This window comes from Muscardinus avellanarius (genome assembly GCF_963383645.1).
Source record: "Muscardinus avellanarius genome assembly, chromosome: 2".
Classification (NCBI taxonomy): Eukaryota; Metazoa; Chordata; class Mammalia; order Rodentia; family Gliridae; genus Muscardinus; species Muscardinus avellanarius.
The window spans coordinates 94,814,576-94,829,083 of record NC_137787.1 but is presented as its reverse complement, the minus strand read 5'-3'; the positions used below and the strand labels follow the sequence as shown (position 1 = coordinate 94,829,083).

The 14,508-nt window shown below is 36.2% G+C and overlaps 1 protein-coding gene across 1 annotated transcript in view; it reads right to left on the bottom strand.

Annotated features, from left to right (window-relative positions):
* Window positions 1-14,508, bottom strand: part of LRP1B (LDL receptor related protein 1B) — a 1,956,425-nt gene that overhangs the window by 101,982 nt on the left and 1,839,935 nt on the right. Inside the window, exons 78-79 of the mRNA XM_080689945.1 lie at window positions 8,500-8,723; window positions 6,681-6,787 (exon numbers count right to left, since the gene is read on the bottom strand). Coding sequence (XP_080546071.1) covers window positions 6,681-6,787; window positions 8,500-8,723 — 331 coding nt within the window. The remainder of the gene's footprint in view (window positions 1-6,680; window positions 6,788-8,499; window positions 8,724-14,508) is intronic.

Genomic DNA, 14,508 nt, shown 5'->3' with positions numbered 1-14,508 from the left:
ATTTGTGTATTTTTGAATCTTAAAGTCTTATATTGATATACAATGAGAAAATGAATAACACTAACAAAATATGCTAAATGAAATATGTGTGTGTGTGTATGTGTTTACTGGAGATTTAACTCAGAGAAATTCTGCCTCTGAGATATATTCCGAGCCCTATTTTACTTTTCTTTGGAAACAGGATTTTGTTAAGTTGTTAAGGGCCTCACTAAGTTACTGAGGCTAACCACAAAACTGAAATCTCCTGTCTCAGCCTCCCAACAACAGGGATTATAGGCATGTGCTACCATATCCAGCTTAAATAAATTTTTTAAATGTGGATAAAATAATTATTACTGTTGAAGAATTGTGGCAGACACTATATGACAAACCTTTTCAAGGCTTTATCAGATTATACAAAACATTATGTTTATAACTATTATTAGGCCTAAGATAATAAAGAAAATGTATAATGATTTTATCATGTGATATAAATAAACTATCATATATTATTTAAGAAAAATGTTATTATACTCTGTTCACAAATGAGTTAATTGATAGTTGAAAGTTTATTCAGATGGTCCAATTTTAACTCAAGCCTATCTAAGTGAAAAGTTCATTCTTTCTACCATTCTGTATTTCCTGTATGCGAGGCACTGTCACTTGGTACTCTTCTTTGAGCCTGAATTCTAAGTTATTATTGTTTGACACCTTTGGAGTCTTCACTTTTGATCTCAATTCTTCTAAGCATAAGCATCTCATAAAATTCTACCTTTTGAATCTTATTTATTTATCTTTGCTTATATTAACACTAGAAATGATACATATTTGCTTCTGTTGCTAATGCCTCAAATTTCTCTAGGTTGGCTTCAAGTTCCAGGATGTGTGTTTTCAATAACCTGTGAAAAATCGCCATCTGATAGACTTATCTTGGGTGATGTCTTGGCTCAGTGACTAACAGCATCACACAGTTCCTGCTCAAGTGCCACCTTCTCTAAAGGTCTGCTTTATAAAAGGCCGAGTATTGTGCTGAAACCTACCTTGACATCCCTAACTCTTCTGGCTCTTTCAGTCTTTTTCCCATAACATTAAACACAAAATAACTTGCTTTGTAATTTACTTTTTTTAAAAAAATTTTCATTAGTACATTTTAGTCATACATCTTAATGGTATAATTGACTTTTTAAATAGCAAAGTTGTTACTGTTTCCACCCCAGGCCTCTCATAGGATATAAGCAGCAAGAGAAAAATTGACATATGACCACATTGTCACCTCTACTTTTCCACAAATTATACCTGGTACATGTAGGGTGCCTCAGCTAGTTGAATGAGTGAATAAATGGCTTCTGAGAGTCTGTTCTTCAAACTCATGCAGAAATTGCCACAGTAACCTTGCTGAGCATAAAACACATATGCACAATATGTACAGAGTAGATGGATGCATACCCACTGTCTTCTGGACATGTCCCTAAAGATGTCTGACCAGATCTTGTTACCTGCCAACAGGAGTCAATGGTCTCTTTAAAAGGTCTCTAGAAACTTGTGGGGCTTTCCCCTACCCACCTCTGGAAGTCTCATGACACTTTCCATTTTTTTATTTAATGCTCTTTGGCTTTCCCTGATTATAAACCACAAAACACCGTTTTCCCTGATTCTAAACCATAAAACACAGTTTTGGTTTAGCAATCGGCCACGAAAATTTGGGGATCTGTATTTCTGGTAAAAATTAGTGCATGGAATCTAGATAGAATTTGATACTTTTGAATAAAAGGAAGATGGCTGAATGATGGAAATAGTATGCTTTTAATTGATTTTAATTTAGTGATGCTTCTCCCAAACATCTTGTATACATTTCTAGTCTCTTCCTCTATCCTTATATACACTTAGTAAATTCCACTGGCTAGCTGGAAATGGTGGCATATACTTGTAATTTCAGTTCTTGGGAGGCTGAGATAAGAGGACTCCAAGTTCAAAACCAGCCTCAGCAACTTAAGGAGAATCTCAGTAGTTTAGTGAGACCTGTTTCAAAATAAAAACATAAAAATGATCTGAGGATGTAGCTCAGAGTTAGATGCCCCTGATTTCAAACCTCAATGCCAAAAAAACAAAACAAACAGAAAACAATTCCACCATGCTAACTTTGCTTTATTTCATATAGACATTCTCTCCTTCCTATTTCCCTATCACTTTTCTGCTCATGCTATTTTCTGCTCTCATAAAGGCCATTTGATGATAATTATCCAGTTTCTTGGTCTCTGTGTCTATTCATTGCATTGCACAAGTGCTGCCCAAGAAATATGCCTGAAGCCATACCTTATCCAAACCACCTATTGAATCAGAATTATAAATGATTCGTTACTGGCCCAAATCATGTTTAATCACAATGGAGTTTAAAATTCACTGTTTGCAGCTTACATTATATTATACAACCTGTCTCCTTCTAGGTGCGCCATGACTCTGTACATCAACAGAACATGTCCTGTGCCCTACACCAAAGCATCTAGCCCACAGCATTATCTCATTTAATACACACACAGGTTATGTAATTTATTAATTCTGGGTTTGCTAACAGTTGTAAAAATTAAACTTTGAGCCCGGCGTGGTGGTACACGCTTGTAATCCCAGTATTCAGGAGGTTGAGACGGGAGGATCTCAGTTCCTGGTCAGCTTCAGCTACTTAGTGAGGCTCTGTGCAACTCAGTGAGACCCTGTTTCAAAAAATAAACAATAGCTGGGCGTGGTGACGCACACTTGTAATTCCCAACGCTTGGGAGGCAGAGACAGGAGGATTGCCCAGGTTTGAAGCTAGCCTCGGTGGCTTAAGAGACCCTGTTATTAAATAAAAATTTAAAAAAATAGGTGTCTAGGAGTGTAGCCCAGAGGTAGAAGGGTTTTCAGGAACCCGAGTATCACAGAAAGAAAGAAAGAAAGAAAGAAAGAAAGAAAGAAAGAAAGAAAGAAAGAAAGAAAGAAAGGAAGGAAGGAAGGAAGGAAGGAAGGAAGAAAGAAAGAAAGAAAGAAAGAAAGAAAGAAAGAAAGAAAGAAAGGAACGTGGTGTAGCTCAGAGGTCAAATGCCTCTGTGTTCCATTCCCAGATGCCCCCCCCAAAAAAAAAGAGAAAAGAAAAAAAATATTTTAAGTTTGAAGATAATAGTTCATTCTGAAATCTCACTGCTAATAAGTTACCCCTTTGGATTCAAAACCAGGTACCTATGATTTGAAAAGCACTTTGAAAAAATACCTTCCTGATGGAATATCTATCTACCTTTTTTTTCTTTTTTTTTTCTTTTTTTTTTTTTTTTTTGGTGGTACTGGGGTTCCTGGAAGCCCTCCTTCCTCCGGGCTACACTCCCAGACCTATTTTATATTTTTGAAACAGGGTCTCTTACGTCAGCACGGCTGGCTTCGAACCTGCGCGATCCTCCTGTCTCTGCCTCCCAAGCGCAGGGATTACAAGCGTGCGCCACCACGCCCGGCTCTATCCACCTTTTAAATGCCCATCTATCCTTTTTTTTTTTTTTTTTGCGGGTCTGGGGGTGGAACCCAGGCCTCACTAGTTAACTGAGGCTGTCCGTGAACCGTGAACCTTCGGTCTCAGTCTCCTGAATGCTGGGATTACAAGCGTGTGCCACCACGGCAGGCCCCACCTATCCTTTAAGCATCTGTTCAAGTGGTATCCCTATAACTTTTTTCCATATTGGAAACAGTCTTTCTTATCTCTGAACTCTGATGATATTATAAAACATGAAACAATTCACATGTTTTGCAATACCCACACTTAATTCTAAGCATGCCTCATTTTATATTTTCTTTCTTTTTTTTTTTTTTTCCTGCAGTACCAGGGATTAAACCCAGAGGTATTCTACCTCCAAACTATACCCCCAGCCCTATTTTTATTCTTTATTTTGATACAGGGTCTCACTAAGTTGCCGGGGGCCTCACTAGCTGAGACTGGCTGCAAACCTGGAACTCTCCTGACTCAGTTTCCCAAGTACTGGAATGCAAGTGTGTGTAACCATGCCTGACTATATTTTCTTAATACTTTAACTTCCTGAAAAAAAATGGATGATGCCAGCTTTTTCATTAAGTTACCTGAAGTGTTGAGTAGAGCTCTGATGAAAGATGTTTGATTCATGCATCTTCCATTGGGTCCACTGTAGGGGACACTGTGGTATATACCCAAATCTTCTTCCATCGGCTGTATTGCCAATCTGCCAAACACTGCTTTGGCAGCTAAGGGCTTACACTTAACCCTGATCATCAGAGAGTTGTTCTTAACTGACTAGAGCATTCTTGCTTGGGAGGTTACACCCAAAGTCCAACCAGGGATTAACGATGCATATAAAATGCTGATACCCTTGCCTGACTTGAATTGTACATTCCAAAACTTATCCCTAGCACCTCGAGCCAAGAGTGGACAGTTTTCCTGGACTCTTTCCCTTTATCTATCTTTTACAAGCATCTCCTGAATAGCACTGCCTCTGTAATAGCTTTTGGAAGAATTCCCATCTCATGTTCCCTCCTAGGCATCCTCTACAGGCAATCCCCCAAATTGCTGCCAGTTATTCTTTAAAATGAAAACATATCACATTTAACTCTGATTTGAAAAAATGTTAACGTCAGAAGTTTTGATCTTACTGATTTTGTGAGATTTCAGTAAGTCTAAATTAGAAGGTAATTAGTTAACAAGAAGTTCAAAGTGCTTAATTAAAATTGAGATTGAACAGATCGTGCTGCCTGCAATACCTTCTCAGAACTTTTTAGTGGTTGCCTTCAAGGTATCATACAATCCACCTTTACACTGCTTCCCAGTCTCCTGGTCAACCTTGCCATCCTTGGTCCTTGTGCTACCATCCTCCAGAGTTGCTTGGGTACTTCTACCTCTGCTAAATTTGAGGGTATTGACACATGCTCAGTTCATTCTTAGTTTAGACGTTATCGTTCTTTATCCATGGACAGCTCTTTCCTCATATCCACATATCTTATTAGCTCTTCTTATTTAGGTAATACCTTAAATATGGCTTTTCTAGAGATGAATTCTCTGAGAATCATACTTGAATCATCATTGCTAATAACCATATATCCCTTACAAGGACTTTGAACTATGTGGCATGGTTAAATTTATAATCTATTATCTACTAAAAGATAAGTTTCATGAGGATTAGAAATTGCTTATCAAGAGAAGAAATTTATTTCTTCAGTATTTGAAACCATTTCTGACACATAGTTGGTGTCCCTTTAATATTTATTAAACATGTGAATGAAGACACACTTATATAAATACACTAAGTCCCAAATTATTCTGCCTTAGGCAAAGATTAAAACAATTTAGTTCAATGATAGCTGGAAAGCACATCAAAAATTAAGGAGAGAGCTGGGCATGGCGGTGCATGCCTGTAATCTCAGATCTGAGAAACTGAAACAAGAAGATATCAGATTTGAGGACAACTTCAGCATCTGAGAAACTGAAACAGGAGGATAGCAGATTTGAGGACAACCTTAGCTTCTTAGTGAGACCCTGATTCAAAATAAAAAATAAAATAAGGCTGGAGATATGGCTCAGCATTAGAACACTTCTGACATAAATTCCAAATACCCCCACAGAAAGTAAAATAGGGTTGGAGACGCAGCTTAGAAACAGAACATCTCTGGGTTCAATCTCCAGAACATCACAAAAAAAGAAGAATATAAGTGCCAAGCAGAAACTAACCATAATCTATCAAATATATATATATATATATATATATATATATATATATATATATTAGTTCTGGGGTTCCTGGAAACCCTTCTACCTCCGGGCTACACTCCCAGACCTATTTTTATACTTTTTTACTTGGAAACAGGGTCTCTTAAGCCAGCACAGCTGGCTTCAAACCTGCGTGATCCTCCTGTCTCCTCCTCCCAACCGCGGGGATTACAAGCGTGCGCCACCATGACTGGCTTATCAAAGATATTTAAAAAGTATGTTTATGTTAAATAATCTAAAACATGTAGACAAACAAGCTTCTGTTATTTTAGTGGGCATGTGGTGGGTAGGGTGGGTGGTCCAGAATTCTAAAGGTGCCTCCAGTCTGAAGATGTTCTATCAATGAGGTAGTGAACAAGTTGGAATTTCTGAGCATTTGAGTGGGTACTCTAGATGGGAATCTGAGAGGAAAATGACCTGGGGTCAAAAACTTGGAGAAGGAAGAGAAGAACTGAGTAGTCTGAGAAGTCAGTGTGGATGGAATGTCTGGGAGGAAGATTTAAATCAGATTGACAAGCTCAGCATAAAAAAGAAAGGAATTGTAAAACTTGTCTTTTGCAGAAATTATTTATATTTTGCCACTTTTGCCCATTTCTTCTCTCATCCTTTGGGAATAGTACCATCTGTCCCAACAACATTAACATATATCTTTAAAAATACCCTAATATATTGCTATAAACTGTCAAAATTTTATGCACGTGGAATTTCACTAATAGCCTTACAATTTAGGTAATTTTCTGATAACACCCCCATAATATAACTGGCAGTATGATAATGACCTTACTTTCAAGTTGAGAAAATAGAACATGAAATCTTAATGACATCCATAAAACCATACTATAAATTTTTTATCTACTTATAAAATTACCAACAAAACTAGAAAGAATTGTTAATACCAATAAGCTCAGTGTTATTTCTTCACATTTTAGCACATGTCAAAAATACATCATACCTGTGGGCCTCTGTAAGTTCTTTTGCACTAAAATTCTTCTCAGAGTACCATCCATGGCCGCTTCCTCTATGTGGGAGTGATCTCCAATGACAGTCCAGTACATCATGCTGAGGAGAACAGGTAAAGGGTGTTAGCCTAACGCTGCTGCTAATCACCCATCTCTGCTCCTCAAACAAGGTCACTTCAGAGAACAAGCATCAGTCAATACCCCACCCTGAGTCCCTTAATAAGAAAATTCCTAGACCCAATGTGTAACCTACTGAATGGAAACCGCCTATAGTAAACCTTGGGAGACAACATTTTAAATAAAGTCCTAGCCAAGGCATGGTGCTGCACTCCTGTAATCCCAGAATTTAGAAGGCTGAGCTGGGAGGACCGCCTGTTTAGGAACTGCCTCAGCAACGTAGCCAGACCCTGTTTCAAATCAAGAAATGAAAATGGCTGGAGGTATAGCTCAGAGGTAAGATTTTCCTGGGTTCAATCCCCAGTGCCCCCCCCCAGTGCACACATACATATCCTAACTAAGCTCACTAAAATCTGAGGACTATTAATTAATGGGAAACACCATACATCATAATTATTTAATATCCAAAGTTCAACCTGGAAAATTCAATTTAAATATCAGAAGAAAACTATTTTCATCACTCAAAACTGTCCTCTGTGACAGAATGTTTATTTTATTGCATCTCCACCCAATACACTTTGTCTTTTATGATTCTGAAGTTCTCTCAATCATAAGTCATTCTCTTATTTACAAGACAATATACTAAATATATATTGCAGTACTGGGGATAGAATGCAGGGGCATTTTACCTCTGAAATACATATCCAGCCCTATTTTTTATGCTTTATTTTGAAACAGAGTCTCACTAAGTTGTAGAGGGCCACACTAAGTAGCTGAGGCTGGCTGTGAACCTGCAATCCTCCTGTCTCAGCCTCCCAAGTACTGGTATTACAAGCTTGCAACACCATGCCCAACACCACACTATAATTTGAATAGTTGAAGTTACGTCTTTATATTTATTATCTAGTTATTTTTATGGACTAATGGTACCTTTTAAAAATATTATACCTTTCCATTTGGGTCACTATTTATAGGTTTCCCTTTTTAAATTATGGAAAGAGCCCAGGCGTGGTGGCACAAGCTTATATTCCCCGTGCTTGGGAGGTAGAGACAGGAGGATTGCTCAGGTCCAAAGCCAGCCCCGCTGGCTTAAGAGACCCTGTTTCCAAATTTTAAAAATGTAAAAATAGGTCTGGGAGTATAGCCTGGAGGTAGAAGAGCTTCCAAAAAAACCCCAGTACCACCAAAAAAAAAAAAAAAAAAAAATATATATATATATATATATATATATATATATATATATGGAGAGAAAATATTTATATTTAACTGATTAAATTAAATTTATTTATAATATACCCTCGACATTTATTATCACAAAGAGATAAAAGATTAGTATTCTACATTTAGTATATTTAATATTTAATTCAATTGGAGATGAACAATAGTAGCCACATTTTTATCACATCAATCTCATTATTTTGCACTTCATATCTACAAATACAGACATGCACAGAAACACACACATACTGATATGTATATAATATATAATATAGAAACATTTCAGAAAAGTAATTGTGTCAACATTTGGAAGGAAATGTCATGCTTTCATAAAGAAAAGGAAGTATGGAGATTTTCAGAGTTCTTTTTAATATATTACATGTTAAATACTTATTAGCAGAAGTAAAATGGTATAACACAATCTCTATAAATAGTTCATTCATATCAGAAGATACAAAAACAAAGCCATTAACCTACCCTCTTTTTGGATTTACAGCAATAGCATAGGGTTCTCCAGCCATATTTGTTAAGAGTCTGGTGCAGTTGGGGCCATTCAGTTGCCCTACGTTGATAGAGTACCTCAAACTGGTCCAGTGAGTAGTATAGTAACTGAACCAGTGCATTCTGGAGTGATCAGTCCAATAAATATTCCCAGCAACCCAGTCAACTGCAATGTCTCTGGGCCTTTTAAATTCAGGACACTAAAAGAAAAATAAAACATATTTTCAAAGGGAAATTAGTCGTTTTCTTATCTATATACATTGAGATTATGGGAGAATCATATGAAGTTTGTCAGGTGTTAATATAAAGATTTTAAAAATACTTAATTTTATTCTTTTTTTTTTTTTTGGTGGTACTGGGGTTCCTGGAAGCCCTTCTTCCTCCGGGCTACACTCCCAGACCTATTTTATATTTTTGAAACAGGGACTCTTACGCCAGCACGGCTGGCTTCGAACCTGCGCGATCCTCCTGTCTCTGCCTCCCAAGCGCGGGGATTACAAGCGTGCGCCACCACGCCCGGCGTCTTAATTTTATTCTTAATCATAAATATATAATTGGACAAATTTTAAATACACAGACTGAATTTTTCTTATGATCATAGCTTTTTAGTCACCCATCCTGCTACACATTTTACAGAAGCATAGGAAGTTCATTTGTGACCTTTCTCAGCCAATATTCCCTGGAGAACAAATACAGTTCTGATATTTAACACCATAGATTACTTTAAATATGTCCGAGTAGGTAGACTCATAGTCTTCCATTCTCAACTCTTCTTTCACTATACCTATGATATTCATCCACATTGACAACTGTGTCAGTTGTTATTAATTTTATTACTAGGTAAAATTTCATTTCCTGAAACAATTGTTTTACCATTCTGCTGATGACATCCACTTGCATTATTAATAGTTTTAGGCCATTACAACTGACGTAATGAACATTTTTTGAATATGACTTTTGGTAAACATACCCATTTATTTTTTCTGAATATTTACTCAGGAATAGAATTGACTCTTCAATTAGACAGTACTAGAAAAACATTTATTTTATTCATTTATTTATGTATATATTTGGTACTGGGGATTAAAGCCAGGGGCATTATACCTATTAGCTACACCCCAGCCATTTTTATTTTCTTATTTTAAAACAGGGTCTCAGCTGGGTGTGGTGGTGCACACTTGTAATCCCATAGTTTGGGAGGCTGATACAGGACTGCACAGGATCAAAGCCACCCTCAGGCGGGGCGTGGTGGTTCACACTTGTAATCTCCACTCTTGGGAGGTGGAGACAAGAGAATCGCGCAGGTTCGAAGCCAGCCTTGCTGGCTTAAGAGATCCTGTTTCAAAAAAAAAAAAAGTATAAAATAGGTCTGGGAGTGTAGCTCAGAGGTAGTAGGGCTTCCAGGAACACCAGTACAACAACAACAACAACAACAACAAAAAAAAAAAAGCTAGCCTCAGCTATTTAGTGAGACTCTCATCAACTTAGTGAAACCCTGTTTCCAAATGACGTATAAAATAGGTCTGGGAGTATAGCCCAGATGTAGAAAGCCCCTGGGTTCCACCCCTAGTACCACACACACAAAAAAATAAAACAGGGTCTCACTAAGTTGCTGAGGGTGGCTTTCAGCCTATGCTCGCCTTGTCTCACCTTCCCAAGTACTAGAATTATAGGTATGCACCATCACACCTGAATAAGAAAAACTTCTAAAAAGATCTGCATCTATATACAATTTGTTCAGCAGTGAAAGGAAGTGCAAACTGCTCTGCAGTCTTCTCACAACCAATTTGACTTAAAAATTAAAAATAAAATTAGTGTAAGTCAGGCAAACACAGATATACTTGTAATCCCAGTACTTGGGAGACTGAGACAGCAGAATCACAGGTTTGAAGCCAGTCTGAACAGAATAATGAAACTCTTTCAAAATAAAAATTAAAAAGGACTGGGGAAGTAGTTCAGTGGTAGAATACTCCTGAGTTCAAGACACAGTTCCGCAAATACTAATAATAAATAATAAATAAAATATGGTACAGACACATTTAGAGAACTACTAATTTTAACAACTTTTTACAAAAGCTGCACTATCTACATTAGCTTAGATTTTCTACTAATACTCTGTTTTACAAAATTGCAGTGAGAATAAGGGAAAAGAGTTCATTAGGAATAGACAGCAAGGAAAATAATGTATGTTCTATGCCCTTCAATTAACTTGATGACTTTGAGCAGGAACTAGTATAGTCATTAATTTGACATGGTCAGGTTTATTGTGCATAACCAAAACTGAACGGAGATTCTCAGAGGTATTGTATCAGACGAGAAACAATTATTTGAAGGTGATTATAACTAGACATGTAGTCAATGTGTAAGAGCATCATTAGAACCTAACAATCAGTGGAAATATGTTGTTTTAACACATTATAGTTCCTTGTGTCATTTAACAATGAGGATAATTGATGAATCAATCTTTTTAAAGAGAGAAGAAACTTACAATCTCAAAAACAATATGAAATGTAAAAAGCAAAGTAAAACAAAGAGAAATTGCAAGTCACTGTCTATTATGTGACTACGGGGATATCAAATAAGGGAAGTATTACTTAAACCAGTTACAGAACTGATAGACAACTTCTGTTTATCTTTATTATCAATGCTTTGAAATATGTTTCTGAACTAAAATTATAAAACTTTTTCAACTCTAAAAATAAATAGTATCCATATACTTAGTATATTCCTCAAAGTTAACTCTATTAAACGTAAGACACTCAACATTATGGAGTGCTCTAGAAATGTCATGTAAATAATACTTACATGGTCATAATATAAAGTTTGTCACAGCCAAACCAAATGATCATTTTCAGATGCTCTAGTATAATTTAAATTAGCTATATTTTTGGCAGCATTAAAAAGTAAATATATCACCAAATGTCATGTGCATGTCAGTGTTAATCATAATTTTATAAACATAAAAGATAATGGTAAAATAACCATTATAAGCTGCTTAGAGTCTGTTGTAGCCTACTTATATTTTTAACTCCAAGAAAACAAGCCTTCAGCATGCAAAAATTGTGATTCCATTTTTTTTAGCTTGAGCATAGAAAAATACCTACTTTCCCTCTGTCATATGTATTTATATACGTATGATTCTTTTTATCCTAATGGCATCCTTGTAAAAATGTGACATTTCTCATACAAAGTCCTACATTTTGTGAAGTTTGAATTTTCATTTTATTTCATTAGTACTCAAAATTTTATTATTTTTCCAATGTGGGTATCTCTCCCTCATCCCTTTCTCTCTCTATATATGTGTGTGTGTGTGTGTGTATACATATATATATATATATATATATGTATACACACACACACACACATATATATATATATATGCACATACATATAGATTTACACATATTTTCCTATACCCAGATCAATGACAATGAAGACTAAATTTTTCATGCTTATTGAGCACTCAGAAATTTAATTCAGTTATACTTTTATTTTCAAGTTATTGGACTGTTAAAGACTATTAATGAGTAAATTCCTTAAGGATAAATAAAATTTAGGTTTCATTTTTAGTCTAAGGGACATGGAGTTAAAAAAAGAGAAACATCTTTTATGTGAAGCAGAAAAAATACTCTGATAATTTGGAGATTTATTTAAATGTATTCATCTATTTTTTGTTCCCTGGATCAAGGAATCAACTCTCATTCCAGTAACAATTAAAGGAATTAGACTATAGGGTAAAGGGCAGTCATGTCTAATTACTTTAACCTAAAGTTACGGAATCATCAGTGACAATATGATTCACAGGGAATACTGTTAGCAAGGTGAATATGTTACCAGGTGTTCATCTTCAGTGACTTACTGTACACTGAACATACATTGATCCTCAACACTAAAGACAGCAGGAAAAAAAAGAAGGAAGGAGGGAAGGAAGGAAGGAAGGAAGGAAGGAAGGAAGGAAGGAAGGAAGGAAGGAAGGAGGGAAAGAAGGCAGGCAGGCAGGCAGGCAGGCAGTCCATCCACTACCACCAGAAGAAGGTGGTAACAGTAGGGTCCTAATCTCGAGGAATCTGTTTCCACATTGGGAAGTCACCCTTTGGAATGAGTTGCTCAAGAATGGAATCATTCTCCTCTACTCCTCACAGCGTCACTAGTCTTGTGAATACGATCAACCTTATACAAGTGAATGAACAGATCTTGGCTGAAGTGAGAAGCACAAGTTCTGACAGAACCTTGATATAATCAACAGAAAATTTATGAAGAGGTACCAAATTGATCTGGTAAATAAAAGAAGTGGGGGGAAAATACTAGGATATGGAGAGTGAAGATGGAGAGTCATATGAGAATACAGAGCAGAAAAGCTTAAGGCATTAATTAGGTCTCAGTGGGCCTGGAAATAAAACAAGCAAACACATCAGACTGGAAAGCAAAAGCGAATATAAAACTCTCTTTGGCTAGTTCACTTGTCAGAGAGGCCAATGAGCTAGCCACTCTCGCAAAATGAATTATGTTTAATTTTTGGATTTTGGTCTTTGGTAGTAATAAGGATTGAACTCAGGGGTGTTTGACCTCTGAGATATACCCTAGCCCTATTTTATTTTATTTTTATTCTGTTGAAACAGTCTCACTAAGTTGCTGTGTGCCTTGTTAAGTTGCTGAGGTTGACTTTGAACTTTTGATCTTCTTGTCTCAGCTCCCAAAGTATGGAGATTACAGGCATGGACCATCTTGCAAGGCTGAAATATGTTATGTTTAAGAGACAGAGGAAGCATGTGGTTATCTCACAGCAAAGAGCACCTTTCATATTGTTGCACAAAGCAGAAGACAAATTTGAATGTTTTCTTCTGACAGATGGTCTCTTCTCTAAAAAGCACTCTAACTACATATGCAAAAATTTTGGGCCTGAGGCATTATTCTCTGTGGAGATATATTAGTCAAATGAATACAGTCCTTAAATCTTTTAGAAAAAAAATGACAGCTTGATTATAAGCAAATTAGAGATTACTATGTTAAATTACAAATCTTGTATAGTTGTGAATTGTATAGTATCAGTCACAATTTCAGTTTCAGTAAACTAAAGATATAAATCACTTGAGACATTTGGAGAGAGAGAGAGAGAGAGAGAGAGAGAGAGAGAGAGAGAGAGAGAGAGAGAGAGAGAAAGAGATATCTCCCATGGAAAGGTAGTTCAAGCATTTAGAGCACAGAAATTCTGCCTTTTTCTTAACAGAATTTCTCTAGTTATAAAACATTTTAAGAGAATCAGTGGTTACAAACCTATAAACCCAGCTGCTTAAGGAATTTGAGGCAGGAAGATCACAAGTTCAGGGCAGATATGGAATCTGAGAGAGATGCTGTCTTAAAATAAAAAGGGATGGAGGTGTAGCTCAGGGGTGGAGCACTTGCCTATAATGTGCTAAAATCTGAGTTCAATCCCCAGCACACAAGATTTTAACTCTGAGATACTGAGATTGTGGAGATGAAAGAGTCACTTTTTTCACTCGATACACATTTTTCTATTTGAATATTTTTGAGTGTTTATAAATTGCTTTTATACTTAAAATTGAATATGATTGGTAATATGAAAATAATGCATTTAAAATTATTTTTGTTAATTTTATTTTTCTGGCATATACTATAATGAAAATGCTTTGATATTGAATAGTTATTCAGGGAAATAACATGGCTTTTAGGCCTATGAGCAGTATGAGAGAGACCATTTTACCTTCATTCTACCAAATTATTAATTATAAGGCCAACTGGTAATATTTCACTGGGGTAGAAAGCTTCAGAATATCAGTTCATATTAAGAGGTACTTTAATATATCATTATAAGAAAAGAAGTTTCTGGTACAATCTACAAGTTTTCAACACGCTAATTAATGGAAACTGTAACTGGAGAGAAACATTACAGTAATACTTCAGCACTATGCAGCCCGAAAAACACCAACGTGGGTCATAAATATTTATATAAGGATTATATAAATA